The sequence below is a fragment of the Oryx dammah genome, unplaced genomic scaffold (assembly GCF_014754425.2).
Source record: "Oryx dammah isolate SB20612 unplaced genomic scaffold, SCBI_Odam_1.1 HiC_scaffold_27, whole genome shotgun sequence".
Classification (NCBI taxonomy): Eukaryota; Metazoa; Chordata; class Mammalia; order Artiodactyla; family Bovidae; genus Oryx; species Oryx dammah.
The window spans coordinates 76,199,563-76,226,104 of NW_024070211.1; the positions used below are offsets into that span (position 1 = coordinate 76,199,563).

At 38.5% G+C, this 26,542-nt stretch overlaps 1 protein-coding gene across 1 annotated transcript in view; it reads left to right on the plus strand.

Moving 5' to 3' along the window:
- THSD7B (thrombospondin type 1 domain containing 7B) overlaps positions 1 to 26,542 on the plus strand; it is an 889,260-nt gene that overhangs the window by 740,442 nt on the left and 122,276 nt on the right. The window contains exons 15-16 of the mRNA XM_040228521.1: positions 14,543 to 14,676; positions 21,037 to 21,187. Coding sequence (XP_040084455.1) covers positions 14,543 to 14,676; positions 21,037 to 21,187 — 285 coding nt within the window. The remainder of the gene's footprint in view (positions 1 to 14,542; positions 14,677 to 21,036; positions 21,188 to 26,542) is intronic.

A 26,542-nucleotide genomic window follows, 5' to 3' on the forward strand; every position in this document is an offset into this window, starting at 1 on the left:
TTATCACAAATTTAATGACTTAAAACAACATGAGTTGTCTTGCCATTCAGGAGGTAAAAAGTCCAAAGTAAGTCTCACGGGTGTCAGCAGCACTAGTTCCTTCTGTAAGCTCCAAGGGATCTGCTCTTTCTTTCCTCTTCCATTTTCTAGAAGCTGCCAGTATCCATGGCTGTACACATGTGCTAATTCACTTTAGCCATATCCAACTCTGCAACTCTGTGGGCTGTAGCCCATCAGGCTCCTCTGTCCATGGGATTTTCCAGACAAGAATACTGGAGTGGGTTGCCATGCCCTCTGGAGGATCTTCCTAACCAAGAGATCGAACCTGTTTCTCTAAATGTCTCCTGCATTGGCAGGCAGGTTCTTTACCACTAGCACCATTTCTGCTTCATTTTCATATCAGCTTCTGTATCTTACTATTCTGTGATCCTCTTAGAAGGACTCTCTTAATTACATCTGACCTACTTTATATTCCAGGAGTATCTCTGGATCACAAAATACTTAACCACATCTGCAGAGTCCCTTTTGCTATATAAAGCAGCATTCTTTAGTTCCAGGGATTAGGACACGGATATCTTTGTCAAGGTTTGTGAAACGTAACACAGATGTCAATGCAATTTAATGAAGAGAAAATAGTCTTTTAACAAACAGTGTTTGGACAACTGGATATCCACATGCAGAGAATGAATTTGTACCATTTTCTCAGGGCATACATTAAAGTTAGCTCAAAATGGATCAGAGATCAAAATGTAAGAACTAAAAGTATAAAACTCTTAAAAGAAAGCATTAGCATAAGTCTTTGTAATCTTGGGTCAGGCCATGGATATCTTTGAAGGTCAGGCAACCAAAGAGAAAAAAATAAATTTCATCAAAATTTAAAACATTTGCATTTCAAAGGACATAATCGAGAAAGTGCAAATGCAACCCATAGAATGGTAAAAAATATTTGGAAATTATATATCTTATAAGGCTCTAGTGTCCAGGCTATATAAAGAACTCTTGTTATTCAGAAGTAAGAAGACAAATAACCTAATTAATCAATGGACACTGGACTTCAATAGTCATTTCTCCAAAGAAGATAGACAGATGACCAGTAAGCACATGGAAAGATGCTCAGATGCTAGCATAAGTATTTATTAGGGAATTATGAAACAAAATCAAAATGAGATGTCACTTCATACCTATTAAGATGCTTATAATAAAAAAACCGACAGCAATAAGTGTTAACAAGAATGTCGAGAGAGTAACTGTAACCATTGTAACCCACATGGATTGTTGGAAATTTAAAATGTTGTAGCTGTTTTGGAAAACTCATGGGCATTTCTTCAAAAAGATAAACAGTTTCCTAAATATATTTAGAAGTAGAATCTACACAGCAATTGTACTTATAAATATATAACCAAGAACTGAAAATATATATCCACAGAGATACTTGTACACAAATGTCCATAGCAGAATTATTGATAAGATCCAAATGATGGAAACAACACAAATGTCCATTAACATGAAGAATGGGTAAACAAATTTAGTATACCCACAAAATTGAATGTTATTCATTCAGAAATAATAATGAATACTTATTGATGTTGTGACATGGATGGGAGTTGAAAATATTATGCTAAGTCAAAGTAAAAAGATACAGAAGGCCATGTACTGTATGATTCCCATTTATATGAAATGCCCAAATAGGTAAATCTCCATAGAAGCAAAAAGCAGAGTAGTGGTTAGCTGCCAGGGGAGGGGGAAGCAGGGAACATGTAGTGATTGCCTATAGATAAAAGGCTTCTTTCTCAGGTGAATAGAATATTATGAAATTAGAGATAATGGTGATGGTTGCACAACTTTTTAAATATATTAAAAACTGTACTTTATGAAAGAGTGAATGTTCTGGTATATAAAATGTATATCATTTTTGTTTAAGGAAAAAGATAGCTGGCAGGTCAAGTCTGACCCATGAACCATACATTTTCCAACACCTACATTAGAGAAAATAATTCATGTCATCTTTGCCCAGTGTCTAAGGAGATTCTGGGTCTTACAGAGTAGAAATTCAGTAAATGTCTAACTAATTGACTCCTTAGTAAAAGAGTAAATACAGGAGATCTAGTTGCAACTATCAAAAGTTCCCACTATCAAAAGATTGACTGTTATCAGATGACATTTATCTTTAATGAAAAATGGTTTTCATGATAGTCATACTTCCTTTTCTTTCTATTCCTAATCAATACCCTTTTCTTTACCTTTATGTAGCAAACAATTCCTAAATGCTAATCGTTTTTTACTTTAAGCAAAGCACACTTTTTACATCTCAGCTATGAAATTAAAGAATTTTCCTTCTTAGGAGTAATCATTTCATGCTAAATAGAAATTTCAAATATTGATGTGACTATGGAATTGTAAAAAAGCCTTTGATGTCAGTTTATTAGAAATAATAATACTATTTCCAGAATGACTCAGGTTGTTTTGCTGATTTAGCTGTTCCTGATTGGGCTTCTTTTTCTAATCAATATATTAGGGGGTATGGAGGATGAAGAAGGATAAAAATTCAAGGCATTTGTCTCTTCCCATCTGTCACCTCTCCCATGTTTTGAGGATATAGTGTTAACAACTATTCAAAGTTTATTAGGTTAATCTAGATGAGAATATAGGTGTATTTTTGATGAAGAAAATAATGCAGTTGAAACAGATGATCATATAGTTTACGTCCTCCTCCAAAATGTCTTCAGGTCATGCGTGTGTGTGTGTGTACTCTGTATCTGACTCTTTGTGACCCTCTGGACTATAGCCTGCCAGGCTCCTCTGTCTTTGGGATTTTCCCAGCAAAAGTACTGGAGTGGGTTACCATTTCCTACTCTAGGGTTTCAATTCCATGCCTCAATGCTAATCTTATTAAAAAATACTACTTTTTATAGTGAACCCTTTCAGAATTTCTAAGCTTATATACCTTACTAAAATTCTCTTGAGAATAAATATTAACATCAGGTTATAGAGAGAAAAGTTAAACCCCAAGAGATCCTTAAGGAAACTGCCAGGAAATTAATGGTAGAACCTGAATCATAATTGCTTTCTCATGGCTCTCTTCATATCTTCTGCTCACTAGACCATAGATAATCTTTAGCACAGAGTAAAGGATCACTTCGCCCATCACTGAAATGAATCCACCCCTACAGAGGGCCACATTATCAATTTAATAGAATCTAACCAAGAAATCCAATAATGGAGGACAGGAATCCAATACAAGTAAAGTAGTTGATGCTGCCATCTCCTAAATTGCTCTACAGATGCTGTGTCATCAATCCAAACCAGTGTGGTTCCTGCTAAGGAAGTATATTATAACAGACCCCTCCACCCTGGCAAGTGAGATGCCAGCTGATATCTAGAACCATAAGCCCTATACTTCCTAGTGTTCAGTTGGACATGCACTTAATTATGAGCCTATTATTGTCCCTTCACATGTCAGATGCTAAGTGCAACATAAGAGATGTGCTAGAAATGGCCCATCCCTTCAGAGAGATCCAGTTGTCACTGTGAGCCTGGCTCCCTCTTGCCAGCAGGGTCTGCCTCTAGTTAGCAGGCATGGTGAGTCCTGAACATCTTGAATATTATCTGCCTACAGGGAAAGAAACAGTCATTTTAGAAGCTTATGTATTTTATAATCCATCTAAGGCATCCATGATTGGGATGGGGAAGTGAGGTAATACTGTCCAAGTACCATCTTCTCTATTCAGAGGAGTCAAATGAAATCAGAGATGAGAAAAATTTTAAATCACAAAATCTAAGAAATATAATGGGGCTGGTGCATGAGGATGACCCAGAGAGATGTTATGGGGAGGGAGGTGGGAGGGGGGTTCATGTTTGGGAACGCATGTACACCCGTGGTGGATTCATGTCAATGTATGGCAAAACCAATACAGTATTGTAAAGTAAAATAAAGTAAAAATTAAAATTAAAAAGAAATATTCATTTGGATATCTACTTTAAAATGTTGGACTAGGGTACAATTACAAGCAATTAGACTTGAATACTTGATGATAATATCAACATTCCTATACAGTTAATTACAAAGGACACAACTTTGAGCTTCAGGTGATGCCAGAATCATGGTTTGGTTTATGTATACTTTTCAGGAACATGCTTAGAGAATATTTTTGTACTAATTTTTTCATATTTCTGCCAATATATATCTATTGAGTACAGAGTGTTAACCAGAGACACTATAAATTATTTTATTTCAGGGTTAGGGATAGGGAAAGGATTGTTTATAGAAAATACATCTGGAAATCTTAGTTCTCAGTAAATATCTCAGAAAAGCTGTCATTGGTTCCACACATTTTGTGTATTTATGTTTTCGCTTTTATCAAGTCCAAGTCTGCAGATACTTGCCCACTTTATATAAATGGTTTAATTCATCATTCTGTAGTTTATTTTAAGAACTTCTTTGTCAAGTTTTTCAAATAACCTGTGTTTTTCAAGTCCAGGAATAGGCTCATCATTTATGTTGTATAGAAATGATACTTGCTTGTTAGACATGACTTCTACTTTATCATCAGCTTTCTTTCCTTTGGTCAAAACAAAATTTACTAAAATGGAGGCCAGGTACAGGTCTGCCCTTAAATATCATTTTCCTTCAGCAATGATCTTCTGTTTTTATTTTGTGAAGAAACTAGAAGGTCCGCATCAGTCCCTGTCTTTTCCTAACTTTCTGCCTCAGGGGAAGACTGTTGCCAATAAAATGCTCTTTATTCCATAAAGAGGCAGCTTTCAATTAGCCCCTAATAAGAGTCTCCAACTGATGAAATTAGGATGGGAATCAGAGCCAAGATCCCAATTTATCACCATGTAAGTGAATGGCAGAGATTCCATTAGCCAATCAATCTTGCCTCTCATTTCTGCAAAGGTCAGGCTGTGCCATCCTTGGTTATAAAACATCACTTGGGGCTCTATGTTTCACTTTAACTTTGTCTTAGACACCTCAGCTTTGTTATGGAAGGACTCACACCAAGAGTTCATATTTTAAAAAGTCATTTTGTGCTGTGCCTGGCCTTGTATTTCAACAAGGAAAAGTGTAAGAGTGCAATACAGCCTTAGAACTGCTTCCTTGTACATTTATCTGTAGAAGAAAAAGACTACTCTGTGTGTAGTGTCACACATAACATCTTTGTGCAAAAAGTCTCTACGGATATTTTGTAGCATTTTTTATTTTCTTTCTCTTTTGCCTCAAACTACATATAAATAATAATTTCTGGTTTTGTTTTCCCTTAGTTGAAAAGATAAACTATTCCTCTCCTCTTCTGCCTTTTGTGATGTCAGGAGCATGTATAAATTAGCCAACATAGGAATAAAGTTTGTAGACTGAAATTCTTATCTCTTTTCTTCTACTAGATAGAATAAAGGCCATTTCTGATGGCTTGTTCTTTTGTTCTGTTCTCTCTAACTTCCTGATAGACTTTGGAGTAAGTGGTATTTAAGAACCAATGCATTTTAGAGTAGGAAAGATTTGTTTGGTGTAGTGATTAAGAGACAGTAGCATGGTGGGCCCAGAGCTCCCGCTGCATGATAGGAAATACGTGAAAAATAATTTCTTGCCAATTATGGGGGTTTTCCTTTTGGACTTGGTCCTAGAAGCCAGTTTTGTTCTTGCCTACTGTGAATACTGGGAAGTTCTGAGCAAACCCTTCAAAGACTAGAATGCTTTTAGGTCACCCATGACCTTAGATTTAGCCCCACTAAGCCAAGATATGATAAAATAAGACAGTAAAAATATTATAAAGAAGTTTTCTTGGCAAACACCCAAGAGTTTCTGCTGCTATGCTCATTAGCAATACTCCCTGGAATTCAGGACATCAGGACAGCTGATGTCTTGTCTTCTTACAGTTCTGTTGGTAAAAATGAGAAAACTTTAATGTGTCGCTAGGTTCTAGAATATATTAATCTTAAATGATTTTAAAAAGTAGTCCTGCTACACAATGCGAAGAACTGACTCATTGGAAAAGACCCTGATGCTGGGAAAGATTGAAGGCAGGAACAGAAGGGGACAACAGACAATGAGATAGTTGGATGGCATCACCGACTCTATGGATATGAGTCTGAGTAAACTCTGGGAGTTAGTGATGGATAGGGACACCTGGCGTGCTGCAGTCCATGGGGTCACAAAAAGTTGGACACGACTGAGCAACTCAACTGATTAATGTTCTACTTCTCTCTCTCATTTTCACCACCAAATCTTGGTATTTCTTCTTTCTTGTTATGTTGGAAGTTTTATGGAAAAGGTAGATCATGATCATTTTTTTTTTGGTAACCATCATCTCATATTGGAACCACTTCCCCTTTCCCAGCCTTCTCACGTATCCCATCTCATCTCCCTCACAATGAAGGTGATTTATATGCCCCAAACTTCATTTGGAATATTCTCTCATGCCATAAATTTCAGAAGTCTTCACGGCTCCCATTGTCTACCAGTTAAATTATTCCTTGTCAAATTTCCTATTTACTTACCCCAGGTAGCTACAGTCTTCAAGCTTCATCTTGTAGGTACCAGGGCCTTGTACATATTTTATGAGATTTAGATTTTAGTTTGTTTGCTTGCTTGCTTGACAAATTTCTCATCCAAAGAAGGTCATGGTAGATTAATTCCAGCTAGAGCTACTTATCCTTATCTTTGTGTTTCTGATAGTTCATCCACACAAACATAGGATGTCTTTACCTAAGGAATGTTCAACTTAGATCATACTGCTTCTTTATACAAATTAATGTTTTATAACTCAAATTAGATTGATTTCCTAGGCATGCTGCAATAGGTTGTTATATTCATCAAGTGAAAAGACAATTGCCTGCATCCTAGGGTGGGGATACCATGATGCTCTCAACTATTGAGAATGGGTGAGAGCTGTACAAGACCCTCTCCCAGCAAAGGCCACTAAGGAAAGTAAAGGTTTTCTCCAAAACTTCCCTTCTGTTGGACACTTACATAATGAGTTTCAAGTTTATATGTGAGGACTTAAATCCCATCTCCTCAGTTTCTGGATAAACTCCAAACAATACCATATACTGTTCTGACTTACCCTTTGGACATCTATTTCAAAGAACTAAGATCTGCTCATCTCTGCTTTAGCACTGCCTCATGGCTATAACTTAAAACCTTTGTAACCTGCAGAAGGAAAGCAATCTCTATTTCAAGCTCTCCTTTCTGTTGCATCAGAGAAAGAAAACTTTCCTTTCTCATCTGATTTCTGATGGTCATATTCTGGACCCAGACTTACTTGCCTGTATATTTGTCCCGCATTTTGTCTGTCTCTCTGTCCATCCATCCATCCATCTTTCTAATCTCTGTACTAGACTCCTAGATAGTATAGACTCCTAGATAGTATCTAACAGATGCTAAGAACAGAAAGGTTCTTTCACTGGTTAGTTTTCCATGGTTGTACCATGGTTGGTACAACACAACCCCCTGTAAGATATATAACTCTTTCTAATTTTATAGAGGTAAGAACCCTTAATATAAGATAGCCCTCCCCACTTCACAGTTTTTTAAGTATATAATGCAGTGTAGTTATCTATAGGCTGTATTTTACAACAGCTATCTAGAACTTATTCATCTTGCATCGCTGACACTTTATATACATTGATTAGTGATTCCCTATTTTTCCCTCCCTGCAGCCCCTGATAACCACCATTCTATTCTTTGCTTCAGTGAGTTTGGCTATCTGATATACCTCATACACATATATTCATGCAGTATTTATCCTTATGTGATTGGCTTATTTTATATAATATGCTCAAGATTCATCCAGAACCTCTTTTCTGAAGGGTTATGAGTAGAGCTCTTACACAGTATTCTGGAAGTATCAATCATATTTGGCACAGGTTTGCTTTTTTTTTTTTTACTTCAGCTTGATAACTGCAATCTGTTCCGTGAAGATCCAAAGGGCAGCCATGACAGTAGTCATTGGCATACTGTGAGCAATCTACAAAATTCCCTCTGATCTCATCTCACAGCATGGCCGTGGGTGGTATCTCCCAGGGGATTGGAGAAGGCAGTACAGATTCTGGAGTGAGTCTCCTCTCATTCTGCTGGTTATGATTGTTTAGAGTACTGTGATACAGAGTGTGGGCTTTAGAGTTCAGCTTGCCCCAAACTGCCTGTGTCACTATGCTCCCACAGTTCTGTATCACATACCAGGTACAGAGGGATTCTGATCAGTGCTCATGTGTGTGCACTCATACACACACACACACACGCACACACACACTTTATTGTAGAATACCTGTGCATTATGAGATCTACACAGCAACAATTTTTGTTGCTGATGTCCCTTACCATATTGTTTGCTTTAAGACCATGGATTATTTTTATAGTCACTTAAATGATATACAATAAGAAATGTAAATCTGTTATAAAGAGAAATATTATGCAATTAAAACTAAGGGAATTATACTTATTCACCATTATAAATAAACTACACCAGCACAGATTACTGAGCTTAACCATGGCCATTTGGATGAGGGCTTTGTGGTTCCCCTCCATTAAATACTGTCTGTAATGGGTGACATCCTTGATGGGGAGGAGGAAGCATGGGGAAGAGGAAGAAGTATTTGCATGACTTGGAGCCACGCTTATTCACTGTAAGCAACCAGCTCTGCCACCTCACATCTCTCCACCCTCTGCCATGGGAGGAGGAAAATAGTACTACATGATGTCAGAGACGGTTTAGCTGTGCATGGGTGTTGGTCTTGATAATGAGTACCCTGTGCTTAAAACATCATCAGTGATATTCAGACCAGAGGGAAGGAGTAAAGTGCCATAGGCCACTGGAAAATGAAAAGCAAAAAAATCTGGAGGTTAGATCGTCTCAGGAAAAATTTATTTCAATATGTAGTTTTCAGAGGAGGGCTATTCTATACAACACATTTTATCAGAATATAAAGTGTACAGGGCATAGACTTCTTGTTAGTTATTTATTCTCTTCTTTATATGAAAAGACAGTGGTTCCCTGAGTGATATGAGGACCGTATGCTCTAACCCAGGACCAGTTAGCCTAGGGTGAGAAAATTCTTAATGAGTGACTTCAAATTCAGCAGTTCCTTCAAAGAGAATTAAAACTTTTAAAATCACAACATTCCCTGCATTCATGTGACAAGTGGTAGGACTAACATTTATGAGATTATATTATTAATTGAGACTATAGAGATTTGGAATGAGAATGCATTCACAGGCCCCTTTAAACAATGTGATAGTTCTCCAGGTATGCACATCAAACTTTGGAACCATGATTCTTAGGAGATGGAGAATGAAGTTACCACGGTCGTTATTTTAATAAACTTCTCATCACCTTTAATGTTCAACAGTTTATTTGTCCATAAATCTTGCAGATAAAACTCATCCAGCATTATTATTGTCATTTTTAGATTTTTAATATCAAGATTGAAAAGAACACATATAATGCATATTTAAAACCAATGGTGAATCCCCAAAGACTAGAAATGAATTCCTTAGGCATTTTTTTTTCTATTTAAACTTAATAGGATTTACTATATAAACATCTTTTAATATTCAGTTTGGGGTTTTACTTTTTCAGGAAGTTATAAATGTTAGCAGTATCTTCATCACTGAACAGATGATGGCTGTCATGGTATTCTCATTCAATCTGAACAGGCAGAGTCCATGAGCTCTGGACATCACCAGAGATTCTCAATCTCAGTTTGAGCACCAGCCAGTCTAGTTGGAGAGCTGTATCAGAAAACAGTAGTAATGAAATTGATCAGTTACAGTAAGCAGAGGTTTACTTAATAAATGTTAAAATGACTGACTCAATGAATGAGTAACATTGAGAAGTAACATTTCATTCTCTTACTAATGACTAATGTGATTCTGGAAATGCAAAATTATAAAAACAGCATTCCCCAATAAAGAAATAACACATAGAACTCATTAGCAGGAGAATGAAATGTTACTTCTCTCAGAGGTTTTAGATTTTTCAGTGGCATTTCTTAGCATTGGTGGCCCTGTTAAGCCCTGTTATTTTCTTCCTAATTTGCACCGTTTAGAAATGATTTTCATTTAACTTTCCCATGGCTCATTTCTCTCTTTTGGAACATTTCCATATGATTCCCTGATAAAGTCCATGCTTTAACACATTTCCATTATGAAACTATAATAAGGACCAACTAAATAGCAATATGAAATAGCCAGAACATAAAGGACTGATATGAGAAGAAATTGGGCATTTGGATAGTACATTTTTATTCTTGAATGCCTGCTGCCTTTTTGCCTCTTGTGGGTGTTGATCCTCTAGGTAAGAATCCGTGCCTAATGAACAAGGTCTCTAAAGAAACAACTCTAACAGTTCTTTAAAGACAGACTTTCTTTCCTGTAGCTAAATCATCAGGCAGCGCCTTTTGATAACATAGTGATGGCTATCCTTCACCAAAGCCCTATAATGGAAAGAAAAGGATTTCATTTTTGTTTCCGCTTAATATCCTTTGAGCTTTGTAAAATACGTGTTCCATTCATGAGCTTGTTTTCTGTAGAAAATTAAGTGAGGGTCGTTTAGCAATCAGAGCCCCTTCAAAAATTAGTTTCAATTCAACAAATACTGATTGGACATCATCCCCTCCTCTACAATATAACCATCATAGAAACACAGTCCCTGCCTTCCTAAGATTTACAGGTTTAGTACTCATGTAAATACACACTGATAGTCCAGGTCTGACTGGTTAAAACCAGAAGCATATTTGTGAGTGGAGTTTAAAATTGTGTTTCTCTTGCCATGATCTTTCAGTATGATTTATGGAACAGAGTAGACATTAAGACTAGTGAGAAAAAAGAGCTCTTATTCAATAAGTGAGAAAATAGGAGAAACAGAGAGAGGAGTCAGTATTTTGGTCATCTGATGTGAACGGCTGACCCATTGGCAAAGTCCCTGATGCTGGGAAAGATTGAAGGCAGGAGAAGAGGCATGAGAGGATGAGATGGTTGGATGGCATCACTGATGCAATAGGCATGAACTTGGGCAAACTTCAGGAGATGGTTAGGGACAGGGAGGCCTGGCGTGCCACAGTCCATGGGGTTGCAGAGTCATACACAACTGTGTGGCTGAACAACAACAGAGGTGATGACTTCACTGAAGGAGTTTGATCCCCTGGCTCTGCACAGTGTGGCACTAATTGCCACCACATCTGAGCCCTGCACATGGCGCCCTGACATTATAATCTGGCTACAAGTCTGCTTAAAACTGAAGCTCTCACTGAATACCAAGAGCTTCCCAGGTGACTCAGTGGTAAAATTATCTACCTGCCAGTGCAGAAGACTCAGAAGATGTGGATTCATTCCCTGGGTCAGGAGGACCCCTTGGAGTAGGAAACCACAATCCATACCAGTATTCTTGCCTAGAAAATTCCATGGAGAGAGGAGCCTGGCATAGTGCCATGGGGTCTCAAAGAGTCGAATGTGATTGAACAAACAACTGAGTACCAAAGACATGCCAGCTGGAGTCATGGAAAAGGCCTTGCGGAAGTGGTGGGATTTACTTGAACTTTGAAGGAAGGTAGGGGTCTATTAGCCAGACATAACTGTAAAAGAAATATTAAAATGGCAGATGCATACGGGGAAAAATATCAGGCAAATCCATGTGATAGAGAATCTTCTTCAAAAAGTCCTATTTTTCACACCATTATTTAAGAAGGTGAGTCAACATCTCCCTACACAGACCTGCTCCCTCTCTTCTCATAGCTTGTCAGCAAAGTTAGTGACTTCACTACACTGTAGTGTTGGAGAAGACTCTTGAGAGTCCCTTGGACTGCAAGGAGATCCAGCCAGTCCATTCTAAAGGAGATCAGCCCTGGGTGTTCTTTGGAAGGACTAATGCTAAAGCTGAAACTCCAATATTTTGGCCACCTCATGCGAAGAGTTGACTCATTGGAAAAGACCCTGATGCTGGGAGGGATTGGGGGCAGAAGGAGGAGGGGACATCAGAGGATGAGATGGCTGGATGGCATCACCAACTCGATGGACGTGAGTTTGGGTGAACTCCGGGAGTTGGTGATGGACAGGGAAGCCTGGCATGCTGCGGTTCATGGGGTTGCAAAGAGTCGGACACGACTGAGTGACTGAACTGAACATGTCGATTACTGGAGCATAAAGAATAAAACCAGTAAACTAGTACAAGACCAAGAGTTCAAATGTGTATATCAAAGATACATGCAACTAAACAGTTTTTCATTTCCCATCTGACCTTGGGGCTTTATATGGGAGGGAGGGTGAAAGTGTAAACTGCACTTGCTACTGAGAGCTTTAGAAAAATAGGTCCCTCTCACAAAGAATGTCCCATCCATTTGCTCTCAGATCTATGCATGAGCGGTGGGAAAATTACTTTTTTAATTAAGTTCTTCACAGCCCTCCCCCGATTTTTGCAAAGTGCTTTAGCAGGCTTTCATGTGTACTCAGTTGCTCTGTCGTGTCTGACTCTTTGTGACCCCATGCACTGTAATCTGCCAAGCTCCTCCATTCATGGGACTATCCCAGCAAGAATAGTGGAGTAGGTTTCCTACTCCAAGAGATCCTCCCGACCCAGGGATCGAACTCACACCTCCTGTGGCTCCTGCATTGACAGGCAGATTCTTTACTGCTGCGCCACCTGGGAGGCCCCCTTCTATCTCACAGGAAAGCCAAAAAGCTTTCTTTAAATTATCTGATACATATTGAAGAGTTTATAGAACAAATTTGTAAATTCAGTGAAAGCTTAATTTCCATGGTGAAGTTGGGTCGGCTAAACCCTCAGCCATCATCAGCTTAGTTTCCTAGTGTCTCTTGGATTTGGGTCCTGTCTTTTCATTTTTATAGATTTTTCTCTTACCTCTACTACCCTATGAGTTTGGGGGGAGGCAGTCTTTTCTCCCTTACAAGTTGTCACTTCCTTATTCTAATGCAGGCACTGCTTCTAACCCTTTCATTCTGTTCTTATCAGCATTCACAGCATGAAATGTGATTCTGCTATTACTTAATTCCTTCCTTTCCTCTCACTCATTTCCACTCCTATTTTCCCATCTCCTTTCATTTCGCCCTCACATATTTTTCACTTTGCAGTTTTCTTTATCATCATATGCTCGACATGAGAGAGCCAAATCGAACCCCACAGTTAAAACTAGTTTCTGGCATTATTTGTGATTCCTAAGATGTAGTCTCACAAATTACCTTTTCTCATCTGATTTCCATCGCACATGCTGACAGTGCTCCAATCTTGGTTTCTGATTATCCCATTACATAGTGCTTTCCCTTACATTTAGAGGAAACTTGCAAGTAATGGTTCTGTTTGCACTGCCTAGTCATCATTTACAAGTTTATGGAACTGGAAAGGCCAGGAGAGGAAAGACATGGGACTCAAGTTCCTATGTAAAAGGGAAAGCATTAAATAACTATTTTGGTAATAGTTAGAATCACTACTCATCGTTGTGCTACACTGGAGCCACCTTTGTGATTGCTAAGTGGTGTCTGACTCTTTTGCTGTAGCCCACCAGGCCCCTCTGTCTGTGGGATTTCCCAGGCAAGAATTCTGGAGTGAGTTGTTATTCCCTCCTCAAGGGGATCTTCCTGACCCAGGGATTGAACCTGCATCTCCTACATTGCAGGTAGATTCTTTACTGCTGAGCACTGGGAAATCCCCAACATATTAGTATCATAGGACAGGATAACTGTTTTTCTTACCAAGGGGAAATGCTGCGTTCTCTGTTGAGGAGTAATGCATTTAAAATTCATTCTTAAAAAGGCAAATGCAATTGCCTACACAATAATATTTCAGGAGAAACTCATCGCAAATAAATGCATAGGAAGTAACCTAACAATTCACTTACTTCATTCATTGTTTTTACTATATAGTCTGTATGTATTCACACTCTGTCATCATGCACAGCATTTATCATGTGTGTGTGTTTGTCTTGTGTATGTGTGCATCTGTGTGTTTTAGCTATGCTCTAAAAATATCCTATAAATAGCTAAATTCATGTAAAGCCACAATGACCAGAAGGCTGAATGATTGCCTGTTAACATTGATCATTTGGGTATAGAAAAAGAAATTTCTAATACAAATAATACCATTTTTCTTATGCATTCTAAGAACCTCTTATATTCAAGAGTAAATTTTCCCTACATATATTTATTTCAATTGACCTCATAAAGTACATCTGAGAGTACAGTATACCATGTAATTGAGAGCTGGACATTTAATAGATGCTATGCGAGATCTTTGGGGGAATGAAAAGATAATGGAATTCCTATTCTTGGTGGGAGATAATGACTGTCTTTTTTTCCTCTTCTGCAAAGGCACACTATCATATTCTAGTTGATGGTCCCCATATGTTTTTTTTTTAGGTACATTAGTAATTTCAGAGAAGCCAAATATATCTTGCTTTGGGGGAATGCAGTTTAGCTCTTGGGGCCAGACTATATAGCTCCTGGATTATGTTCAGCAGACTTTACTAAAAGATAGGCTTTTTTTCCTTGACTTGGATAGTTCCACATAATTTTCTTCTCCTTTCCTGTTCTTGACAGGTGCATGAGGCAGTCCCATGTTACACTGAGTGCAATCAGTATTCCTGGGTTGTAGAGCACTGGTCTCCATGCAAAATCCACAATGAGCTGAGGTCCCTGCGCTGTGGAGGAGGAACGCAATCTAGGAAAATCAGGTGTGTGGCCATGGAGACATTTGGGAAATGTGACAGTGAAACTTACATATTTTTATGAAAACAACAGTGTTGCTGATCCAAGTACACTCTGATTCTCAAACCATACCTTCTGTCTTCTGCCCGTCTTAAAAAAATTTATGTATTTATTTAGCTGTACCAAGTCTTTGCTGTAGCATGAGGGATCTATTTCCCTGACCAAGGATTGAACCCAGGCCCCCTGCATTGGGAGCATGGAGTCCTAGCCACTGGACCATCAGGAAGCCCTTGCTCATCTTTAAGTATTCCTGAACACATAGGACCCTTGAGCTGCCATGTATACTGTGGGATTCTACCTGCATGTCAGCCACAATCTTGAACATTTCCTGCAAATGACTTCAGTGGAAAAACCAACTGCATGGAAAACCATCACATCCCTCCAATGATGCATGGCCATCACTGCTGACAAATTAGATGATTTGGACTATAATGTCAGGTCGCTCTTTTGCTCTAGGGTTAGTATAGCTGATGGACATTATCTTAATTTTGGATGTCAATACAAAGTCAATTTAAACCCCCACAATTAGACTTCAGAATGTAATATGAGAATAAACTATGGCCAACCTAGACAACATATTAAAAAGCAGAGACATTACTTTTCCAACAAAGGTCCGTCTGTCTAGTCAAAGCTATGGTTTTTCCAGTAGTCATGTATGGCTGTGAGAGTTGGACTATAAAGAAAGCTGACCACAGAAGAATTGATGCTTTTGATCTGCGGTGCTAGAGAAGACTCTTGAGAATCCCCTGGACAGCAAGGAGATCAAACAAGTCAATCCTAAAGGAAATCAGTCCTAAATATTCATTGGAAGGACTGATGCTGAAGCTGAAACTTCAAATCTTGACCTGATGTGAAGTGCCAACTCATTGGAAAAGTCCCTGATGCTGGGAAAGACTGAAGGCAGGAGGAGAAGGAGTTGACAGAGGATGAGATGGTTAGATGGCATCAGCGACTTGATGGATATGAGTTTCAGCAAGCTCCAGGAGTTGGTGATGAACAGGGAAACCTGGCATGCTGCAGTCCATGGGGTCACAAAGAGCCAGACATGATTGAGTGACTGAACTGATTGAACCAGTGGTCCAGTGGTTAGGATTCAGCACTTTCACTGCCAAGGGCATAGTCTTAATCCTTGATCAGGGGACTAAGATCCCACAAGCTGGTTTGTGCAACCAAAAAATAATAAAGGTCTATTTAGAAATGATTTGGGAAGAAAGAAGGATAATTTTATTATCAAATGAGGAAAATAGCAATGAATGTTAAAGAATCATAAGCCAAAATATTAATCATAAGCAATGATTTAGTATGTAAGCTCAAGAATAAATCAACAATAGTGTAGTAATCTTTTCAGTTGCATGAGTGTAGTATGTCATTTTGCTATATTTAGGAAGCTTCGTTTCAACTTGACACGTTATGCCTGAATTGGGTAACTCCCTAATGAGTTATCTTTGAGATTGAAGTCAGTTGCCAGGGCACACCCAACTTCTATGTGTTGGTCTTATTTAACACCAGTGAACTTAGTTTATTCAGTGATTCAGTATATATCCACCATTTCTGAGACTTGGTCCCTTTGTCACAAAGTCACTGGTAGACACGTTGAAAGAAATAGCCACTGGCAAAATTGCAGAGGTGCTCCTCATCACCAACCCAGGCAAAGGGCTCATAAACATATTGTCTTTCTTTCCCACTGTTCACTGCCTTTTCCCCTGGGGACTAGTTGCTCAGGCTGTCACAGACTGGGCTTCTACCTCTCTTTCTTCAAAATCTGTCTCTTGTGTCCTATTTTCTCACGGCTTTGAGAAATGACTGACTAGCCTGGCTTATCAGGTAATACGTGTAAATGAGCTGTGGCATCTCTCACTCTCATCCCAGCCTGGCCTCTTAGCAGTATTAAAGCAAAGTCCCACGAGAGAGAGGAAAGCTTTAAGAGAATAAATTGCTACAGGCAGAATTGTGGCAGGTTGATTGAGGAAAAACACACTTGAACAAGAGGGCCTTTAAGCCAAACCTCTCAGCTCAAATGGATGAAGCCCGGTATAATAAAAAAAGGACAACTACCAAATATGTGTTGTGGGTTGAACTGTGTCTCCCCCCCGCCCCCCCAAAATCTATGCATTGAAGTATTAACCTGCAATGCCCGAGAATGTGGCTGTATTTGGAACCCTAACCCTCAACCCAAAAATGGCAAGAGGAGGGATTTTCAAAAAAGAAAATGTAATCAGTGGTTTTAATGATTCTGAGAAGTTTACTAAAATAAGAATTGACTATTGAGTTTGGCAAAGGGGAATCTATTGATGATATCAGTTCTTTCTGGAATGATGATAAAAGTGTGGTTAAAGTAAGTCCAAGAGATAATAAAGGAGGAGGAGGATGTGGGGATAGTGAATATAGCCATGCTTTAAAGCCGTTTTGTAATGACTTTGAGTAGAAATGAAAGTGATGACCAAAGAGGGAGATATGGCAAGGACACTGATGCAGATGTAATTGCAGGGGCATTTTCATTTGAGAACATCTTCAGTTTCAGTCTATGTAAGTCTTTACTTTTGTGCTTGTCAGAATCACTGGAAGACTCTCTTCTTAAATCACATGTTAAATAGATAATCCTAGAAACCTGTATTTTGGGAACCCAGTGAAAGAAGGCTAATGTGGTAAACAGAATGATAGCTCCCCAAAATATTCACATTCTAACCCTTGAAAATTGTGAATATGTTATGCTAAATGGGAAAAGGGTCTTTGTAGATATGATTAGGGAAGATTGTCCTGGATCCTCTGGATGGGAACAGTTTATTCACAAGTGTCCTTAAAAATGGATGAGGGGATGAGAAAGGAAAAAAGCAAGACATAGAGAGATACAAGGCTTTGAGGAGAGAGAAAGGGGCCATGGCCCCAAGGAACATGAGTGGCTTCTAGACTATGAAAGAGGTTAGGAGACGATTCTGCCCTAGAGCCTCCAGGAAGGAATATAGCTTTGCCAGACTGCTGATGTTAGTCTAGTGAGTTCCATGTTGGATTTCTATACTACAAAATTGTAAAATAATAAATGTGCATTAAGTCATGAAGGTAGTGATCATTTTGTTCACTCTGTTAACTTTCCTTAAACCTTGTTATCAGTATGTTCCCATCCTTAGTTGGGCCATGTGTTCTCTAACTCAAAGACCTGTTTTGTGACCCTATACAGATACTAACCCTTCAGTTACCAGCAGGGGCCGTGCTGGGGTCATCACCTAGCTCTGTGTATTGGGAAAGGGCATCTCAGAGCTTACTGCTACTGCTGCTGCTAAGTCACTTCAGTCGTGTCTGACTCTGTGCGACCCCATAGACAGCAGCCCACCAGGCTCCCCGGTCCCTGGGATTCTCCAGGCAAGAACACTGGAGTGGGCTGCCATTTCCTTCTCCAATGCATGAAAGTGAAAAGTGAAAGTGAAGTCCCTCAGTTGTGTCCAACTCTTCGCGACTCCATGGACTGTAGCCCACGAGGCTCCTCCGTCCATGGGATTCTCCAGGCAAGAGTACTGGAGTGGGGTGCCATTGCCTTCTCCATCTCAGAGCTTAGGTACTTCTTAAACATAAACATACTTACCATAAATCCTCCAGTTTTTCTGCCTCACCTTCTTTCACATTTCCAAAGGTACTTGGTGCCATAGATTCCTGAATTTTTCATGTACTCTGATGTGTAAATGGAATTACTTTCTTTGTTTTCTTTTGAAGGCTTAGTGATCAGTTCTCTTTGTGTGCTAAAACACCACTAGCCCATCTATTTCCCATCGTTGCCTTTGTCCTTTCCCGTGGTTTTTGTCCTTGCAAGATAATGCCTTTCCTTCTCCCCTGTTTTTTTTTTTTTTGTAATAAATTCCTTTGCTATTGTTTTTGTGGCATATTGGGAGCAGACAAAGATTAATGCATATGTCCAACTGGACACCATTGACCAGAAGTATTACCTCTTCTTTTTTCAGCGAAATCATAAAGGAATATCAGCTGAAGAGTGTGCAGGCAAGAAGGAAAGCAATTTTCAGCTTTTAAGTTTGCCCAGGGAAAGGCATTAAAGCCATTTAGTGGTTCCTCCTTCCAGTATTGACCATTACCACAGGAGAAATTAAAGTCTATAGATGACTCTGTACCTTGCCTGCCTACATTAGAAGACATGACTTACATCTCCTCTCTGTTTACCATTTTTTGTTAACCTGCTTTATACAGTATCTATTTTTTTTTTTATTACTTAGCACCTCATAAAGTTTATTTTGTACCAGGTCATAGACTTCAGTGCAGTTTTCCTTAATAAAAAAAATTATAGAAAAGAAACTCCTTATACATAGGATAATTCATTCCAGTATAGCATGATTTGTAAAAGCTAAAAGCTTTTCCAGCTAAAGCTCTCCAGCACAGCCCTCTTAAGTTCCTTATTCCTTGGCTGTGGCTTTGTATCTGAAAGTAGCAGATCAGCAAATGGCACCATTTATCTTATCATCATTGTCATTTTCACCTTTACTTTGATCATTATCATTGGAAGAAGGAATCTTGTCCTTTTTTTTTTTTTCTTTCAGTTCTTACCTTAGCACCCATGGTACAAAGTAAGCCCCTCAAAATATTTAATAAATGAATCATTATTAACAAATCACTTTGTATTCCAACACCAAACAAAAGAAGCTTATATACAGCAAGTCTTTATTACATATTTTTGAGAAAATAATTTAAATATTAACTTTGAGTTGGGATATAATATAAATGGGGAGAAATGCCCACAGCATAGGGTACAGCTCCATGAATTTTCACAATATGAACTCATCTGTGTAACCAACCCAGAGGCCAAGACACAAAGTTTTACCAGGACTACGTAAGCCCCTATCGGTCAATAACCATTCCCACAGGGGTAACTGCTATTCTTTCTTCCAACACCATAGATGAGTATTGCCTATTAAGTGTCTGTGAAGGGAACTGTACAGCCTGTACTCTTTTTGTGTCCAGCTTCTTTGTTCAACATTGTGGTTGTGTGCTCCTTTCATGCTCTTTCATGCAACAGTAGTAATGAATTCTTATTACTTAATAGCATTTCATTCAATGAGTTTATCACAATATATTTGTCTATTTTACTGTGGCTGAATAGCTATTGTAGATATACTACTATTAATTCTACTTTGGCTAATTATAAATAGTGGTGCCATAAACATTTCCAGGCAGGTTTTTTTGTTTTGTTTTGTTTTTTTTGTGGAGGATCCACATTTCTCTTCTGTATATAGATAGAAGTAAAACTGTTGTGTTACATTGTGTTTGTATGTTTAGTTTTAATAGACATACTATCAATTAGTTTGCCAAAGAGTATATGCTCTGACCAGTAGAGTGAGAAGAGTTACAGTTGCTCCATATTCTTGCCAACCCTCACTATTTTCCATGTTTTTGATAAAAGCCATTCTGGCAGGTATATAGCAGTATAACGCTTTGGTTTTAATTTGATTAAATCAGCAGCATGATTATTTATCCCATCCTCATCAGCATTTATCTCAGAGCAACAATAATACGTGCATCAGTAGCACATGTTCAACTGTTGCATGAAAATGCTTGCATGTTGCCCTTTGGTTTATAATATGAAAACTCCTTACAGAAATGCAGAAAATACCTAAAAGAAAAATATGTTCAAATGTTTTTTCAGTACTTTGCCATGACCTTAAATATATTGAACAAAAACTAGGGAACCTTAGGTGCTCTGAGCTAGAAGTCCAGGAACAGTCTGAGAGAGTCATAGGAACAATGCAAGGTCTAGTTATTACAAAGTGATGAATTTATTCAGAGGAGAACGTTCAAGATTTGTTACAATGAAAAGACCTAAGTAAATATATTGTCAATAGTTCTCTTTAGATGGAGAGTTCTTCAAAGATGAGTGTTGTCTCTAGTCTTTCCCTGCTCTGCTGAATAAATGGCTCTGCCCTGAGTTACCACTCAATAAAGCCTGGTTGGGTTTCCCTTGTGGTTCAGCTGGTAAAGAATCCGCCTGCGATGTGGGAGACCTGGGTTCTATCCCTGGGTTGGGAAGATCCCCTGGAGAAGGGAAAAGCTACCCACTCCAGTATTCTGGCCTGGAGAATTCCATGGACTGTGTAGTCCAAGGGATCGCAAAGAGTTGGACACGACTGAGCAACTTTCACTCACTCACTCAAAGCCTGACTGACTGAAAGGTTTTTTGTTTATTTGTTTGTTTTTTGCCCTGCTTTCTCTATCAGTCTTATTTTATGTTTAATTATCTTGGAGGGGTAAGTAATTAGGATATATCATAACAATTTTAAATGTACTCCTCACTGTTTTAAGTGCTCAAGCTATCTTATGATCTTGCATTACAGATGCATGAATGCTGCTGATGGTGAAGGGGGAGCTGTGGATAACAGCCTGTGCAACCAGAATGAGATTCCCCCGGAAACCCAGTCCTGCTCTCTTCTGTGTCCCAACGAATGTGTCATGTCTGAGTGGGGACCTTGGAGCAAATGCCCACAGGTAATTTCTCTCCCCTTGTCACTGTTCTAATCCTCCAGGACTGCCATCACTTTTGTTCTCTGCGCTTTTACAGTGCAGCTCTCCAAAGCATGCTTCTTGTAACATGGGAAAATAATTTTGCCTAAGAAAGAAAAAAAAAAAAAAAAGGAATTCAGCAAGTGAGACAGAGCAATTTAAAATGCCAGTGCTTCTTTTAAGGCCTTTATTCGGGGAGTACGAACAAGGAAAAGGAACCTAAAATGGTCACACTAGGATTCAGATGCATGCCAACTATTAAAGGGGCTTCTTTGGTACCAAAATCATCATCATTATAATCTGTTGGTTCTGCTCCATTTTTCCCTGGCAGAATCACTATGTCTTAGTACCTCATTGTACCTTAGTACCTTATTTAGCTTCTGTTAGTGATGAGTGATGATCTGTTTTGCCTCGTGCTGTTTTCCCAAAGATAATGTGTTCTTTCGCCATGTTCTTCTTCTTCCAAACCTGACAAAAAGTCCTTTTTTGAAAGGCTAAAGCATTTGCCTTTTTCCTCTTTAAAAAAAAAAAAAATTGGAAGTGTAACAGGAGTATAGTAAAATAAATATTCTTTAAGTAGCACAGTTCAATTTAATATTCTCAGAAGATAAAGTTGGATATTTTAGACTTATGTTTCTGCTTAAAAAGCTATAAGAGAAAATGAGGATAAGGAGCATATTATATGGCTCCAAATGTTGGGAAGGAAAGAATTAGGACACTTTGATTTCAGTGGTGATACTGATTGGTGAAGATTGTAGAAAATCTTTGTATGAAAATGGAAAACATATTTTTAATTTCATTGAAGTATAGTTGATTTAGAATGACTCATTAATTTCTTCTGTACAGCAGAGCAACTCAGTTATGCATACATGTATCTTTTCCATATTCTTTTCCATTATGGTTTACCACAGGATATTGAATATAGCTTCCTGTACTATACAGTCGGACCTTGTTGTTTATGTATCCTATATATAATAGTTTGACTTTCCTAATCTCAAACTCGCATTCTTTCCCTCCCCTCCCCACTGTGACAACCACAGGTCTCTTTCTCTATATCTGTGTCTGTTTATCTTTCATAGATATATTGATTAGTATTGTATTTTAGATTCCACATATAAGTGATATCATATGGTATTTGTCTTTCTGACTTACTTCATTTGGTATGATAATCTCTAGGTCCATCTGTGTTGATGCAAGTGGCATTATTTCACTCTTTTTGATGGCTGAGTAATATTCCATTGTATATATGTACCACATTTTCTTTGTCCATTCATCTATGTACATTTATGTTGTTTCCATGCCTTGGCTACTGTAAATAGTGCTGCTATGAACATAGGGATGCAGGCATCTTTTTGAATTATGGTTTTTTTCTGGATATATGCCCAGGAGTAAGATTGCTAGATCATATGGCAACTGTATGTTTGGTTTTTTTTGAGAAACCTCCATCCTTGTTTCCATAGTGGCTGCACCAACTTACATTCCCACAGTATAAGATGGTTGTGTTTTCTCCACACACTCTCCAGCACTTGTTACTTGTAGAGCTTTCAGTAATGGCCATTCTGACTGGTGTGAGGTGGTACCTCATTGCAGTTTGATTCACATTTCTGTAATAATTATTGATGTTGAGTATCTTCTCATATGCCTATTAGCCACCTACATGTCTTCTTTGGAGAAATATCTATTCTGCCATTTTTTGATTGGGTTGTTTGTTTCTTTGTTGTTGAATTATATGAGCTGCTTGTATATTTTGGAAATTAAGCCCTTGTCAGTCACATAATTTGCAATATTTTCTACCATTTCATAGGTTGTTTTCTCATTTTGTTTATGGTGTCCTTTGCTACTCAAAAGCTTTTAGGTTTCATTAGGTCCCATTTGTTTATTTTTGGTTTTGTTTCTATTGCCTCGGGATACTGAACTAAAAAACATTGGTGCGACTTATGTCAAATAATGTTTTGCCTGGAAAATAGTTTTGAAATTAGTTAATATCCTATATTTGCAGTTTTTGACTGTTGATTCCTTATTAATTATTGCAATTTTATCTTTGATGTTTCTGTAATTCTTTTCATGAAGGACTTTGTCCCTGTTCTTTTCTGTTTAGTTGCTTAGTTGTATCCAACTCTTTACAACCCATTGCCTTTAGCTTGCCAGACTCCTCTGCACATTGGGATTTTTCAGGTGAGAATACTGGAGTGGCTTGCCAGTTCCTCCTCCACGAGATCTTCCTAACCCAGGATTGAACCTCTGTCTCCTGTGTCTCCTTTATTGCTGGTGATTTCTTTAGCTGCTCAGTCATAGGAAATCCCTTTGTTTTGGGGGGATAGGTTCATACAATGTTAAGATAAAGAGGCACCAATTAAAGGTAACTTGTAGGAATGGAATGTCCTACTAAGTCATATATTTTGTGTGTAACTTGAATATAATAAAAATTAACATTTCATGAACACTTATTTTATGCAAGGCACGAGTAAGAATGCTTTGCTTTAGCCTTTGCAGTAATCCTACTTAAGTACATACTGTTATCAGTCCCATTGTATAGCTGAAGGAACTGATTCTCAGCAAGGCTCTTAAACTAGCTTGTATAAGGTTTCACATTTCGTAAGTGATGGAGCAGTTAATGAGTCATCTGATGGAGCCAGTGCCTTTGATCTCACATTCTCAGCTCACTTATCTTAGAAGAATTAAGGTGGATTTAGACTCAACCCTTGTTTCTTTAAGATGCAACATTTGTTTTAGAACAAAGCTAGTTACTTGAGCTATCTGTATGATTATTCCATGACTGAAGACATAAATTCACACTTTAGAAAGTGTGGCAGCATATATTCTTTATTAATCAACTTGCAGAAGAATTAGCAACCTGAAGAAGTTTAGTTGTAAAGGTTACTATCTTCCTATGAATTTTGCAATAAGGAGTTCATGATCTGAGCCACAGTCAGTTCCTGGTCTTGTTTCGCTGACTGTATAGAGCTTCTCCATCTACATCTGCAAACAATATAACCAATCTCATTTCGGTACTGACCATCCGGTGATGTCTCTGTGTAGAGTTGTTTCTCGTGTCCTTGGAAGAGGATGTTTGCTATGACCAGTGCATTCTCTTGGCAAATCTCCATTAACCTTTGTCCTGTTTCATCTCGTACTCCAAAGTCAAACTTGTCTGTTACTCCAGGAATCTCTTGACTTCCTACTTTTGCATTCCAATCCCCTATGATGAAAAGGACATCATTTTTTGGTCTTATTTCTAGAAGGTCTTGTAGGTCTTCAAAGACTCGTTCAGCTTCATGCTCAAAATTCTCCAAGCTAGGCTTCAACAGTACCTGAACTGAGAACTTCCAGATGTTCAAGCTGGCTTTAGAAAAGTCAGAGGAACTAGAGATCAAATTTCCAATGTCTATTGGATTATAGAAAAAAAAAACAAGAGAATTCCAGAAAAACACTTAGTTCTGCTTCATTGACTACGCTAAAGCCTTTGACTGTGTGGGTCACAACAAACTGGAAAATTCTTAGAGATGGGACTACCAGACCACCTGATCTGCCTCCTGAGAAACCTGTATGCAGGTCAATAAGGAAGAGTTAGAACTGGACATGGAATAACAGACTGGTTCAAAATTGGGAAAGGAGTATGTAAAGGCTGTATATTGTCACCTTCCCTTGTTTAACTTATATGCAAAGTACATTATGCAAAATGCTGGGCTGGGTAAAGCACAAGTCAGAATCAGGATTGCTGGTAGAATTATCAATAACCTCAGATAAGCAGATGACACCACCCTTATGGCAGAAAGTGAAGAGGAACTAAAGAGCCTTTTGAAGAATGTAAAAGAGAAATAAAAGCTGATTTAAAACTCAACATTCAAAAAAACTAAGATCATGGTATCCAGTCTCATCACTAAATGGCAAATAGATGGGGAAATAATGGAACCGGTGACAGACTTTATTTTCTTGTGCTCCAAAATCACTGCAGATGGTGACTGCAGCCATGAAATTAAAAGACATTTGCTCCTTGGAAGAAAATCTATGACAAATCTAGACAGCATATTAAAAAGCAGAGACATTACTTCAGTGACTAAGGTCTGTCTAGTCAAAGCAATGTTTTTTCCAGTAGTCATGTATGGATGTGAGAGTTGTACCCATAAAGAAGGCTGACCACCAAAGAACTGATCCTTTTGAACTGTGGTGCAGTAGAAGACTCTTAAGGGTCCCTTAGACTGAAAGGAGATCAATCATGTCAATCCTAAAGGAAATAACTTTGAATATTCTTTGGAAGGATTGATGCTGAAGCTGAAACTCCAATACTTTGGTCACCTAATGTGAAGAGCCAGTTCACTAGAAAAGACCCTGATGCTGGGAAAGATTGAAGGCAGGAGGAGAAGGGGAAGACAGAGGATGAGATGGTTGGATGGCATCACTGACTCGATGGACATGAGTTTGAGCAAATTCCCAGAGATGGTGAAGGACAGGGAAGCCTGGCATGCTGCAATCCATGGGATCTCAAAGAGTAGGATGTGACTGAATGACTGAACAACAACAATAACTACCTCCCTCACTTTTTTTTTCCTAGTTTGCTCACAGAAAACTCCATTAAGCTATGATCACTTGGCCATGAAAACATTGCCCCTTTAAGTCAATGTGTCTTGCCACTGACAGCTGAAATGCTTGTCTCAGGAGCATGTTATGATGGCCTGGCATTCTGTGTTTCCTTCTTCAAGTTTCTTGGAGGCAATTTTCTTTAAGGTTTGCTTCTCTAAACGTAAGCACTCTATTTTTGGAGTGTTTAGAAACTGGAGCTGGTGAAGATAGTTTAACCTCCTTTCATATGTCTAGAAGAGACACATTTACTCGCCTGTCAGCATGAAGTGAGAGAGTTGTTTCAAGCGTTTATATTCCTTCTAAGTTACATATTAATAATAATATCTCTGACAACAACAACAATACTGTCATTGAGCCCACCGTATGTAACTGACACTGTGCTGGAGTTTCATAACTGCACTTTGCTATGATGTCAGAACACTTACCCACGGTCACTCAGGTCTATCCAACCACAATGGCCTTATTCTTTCTCAGACGCATACTGCTTTCCAGTGTAAATAAAGGCATTAAAATGGAAAAGAAAGGTAATCAGGACTCGTGCCTGATTATTTTCCCTATCTTCAAATATGTTGCATCATTTTAATAAATTGTGGTATCTTAGCATAATGCCCCAACATCATGGGTACTTAAGTGTATCATGATGATACAAAGTTAGTGAGCTGAATCTGTGTGCCTGAAGTTTAACGAGCACTTCAATGAACATTTTCTGAGCAAAACGGAAACAATTATTGTAGATTGTTCTGTGTACTGTGTGCTGAT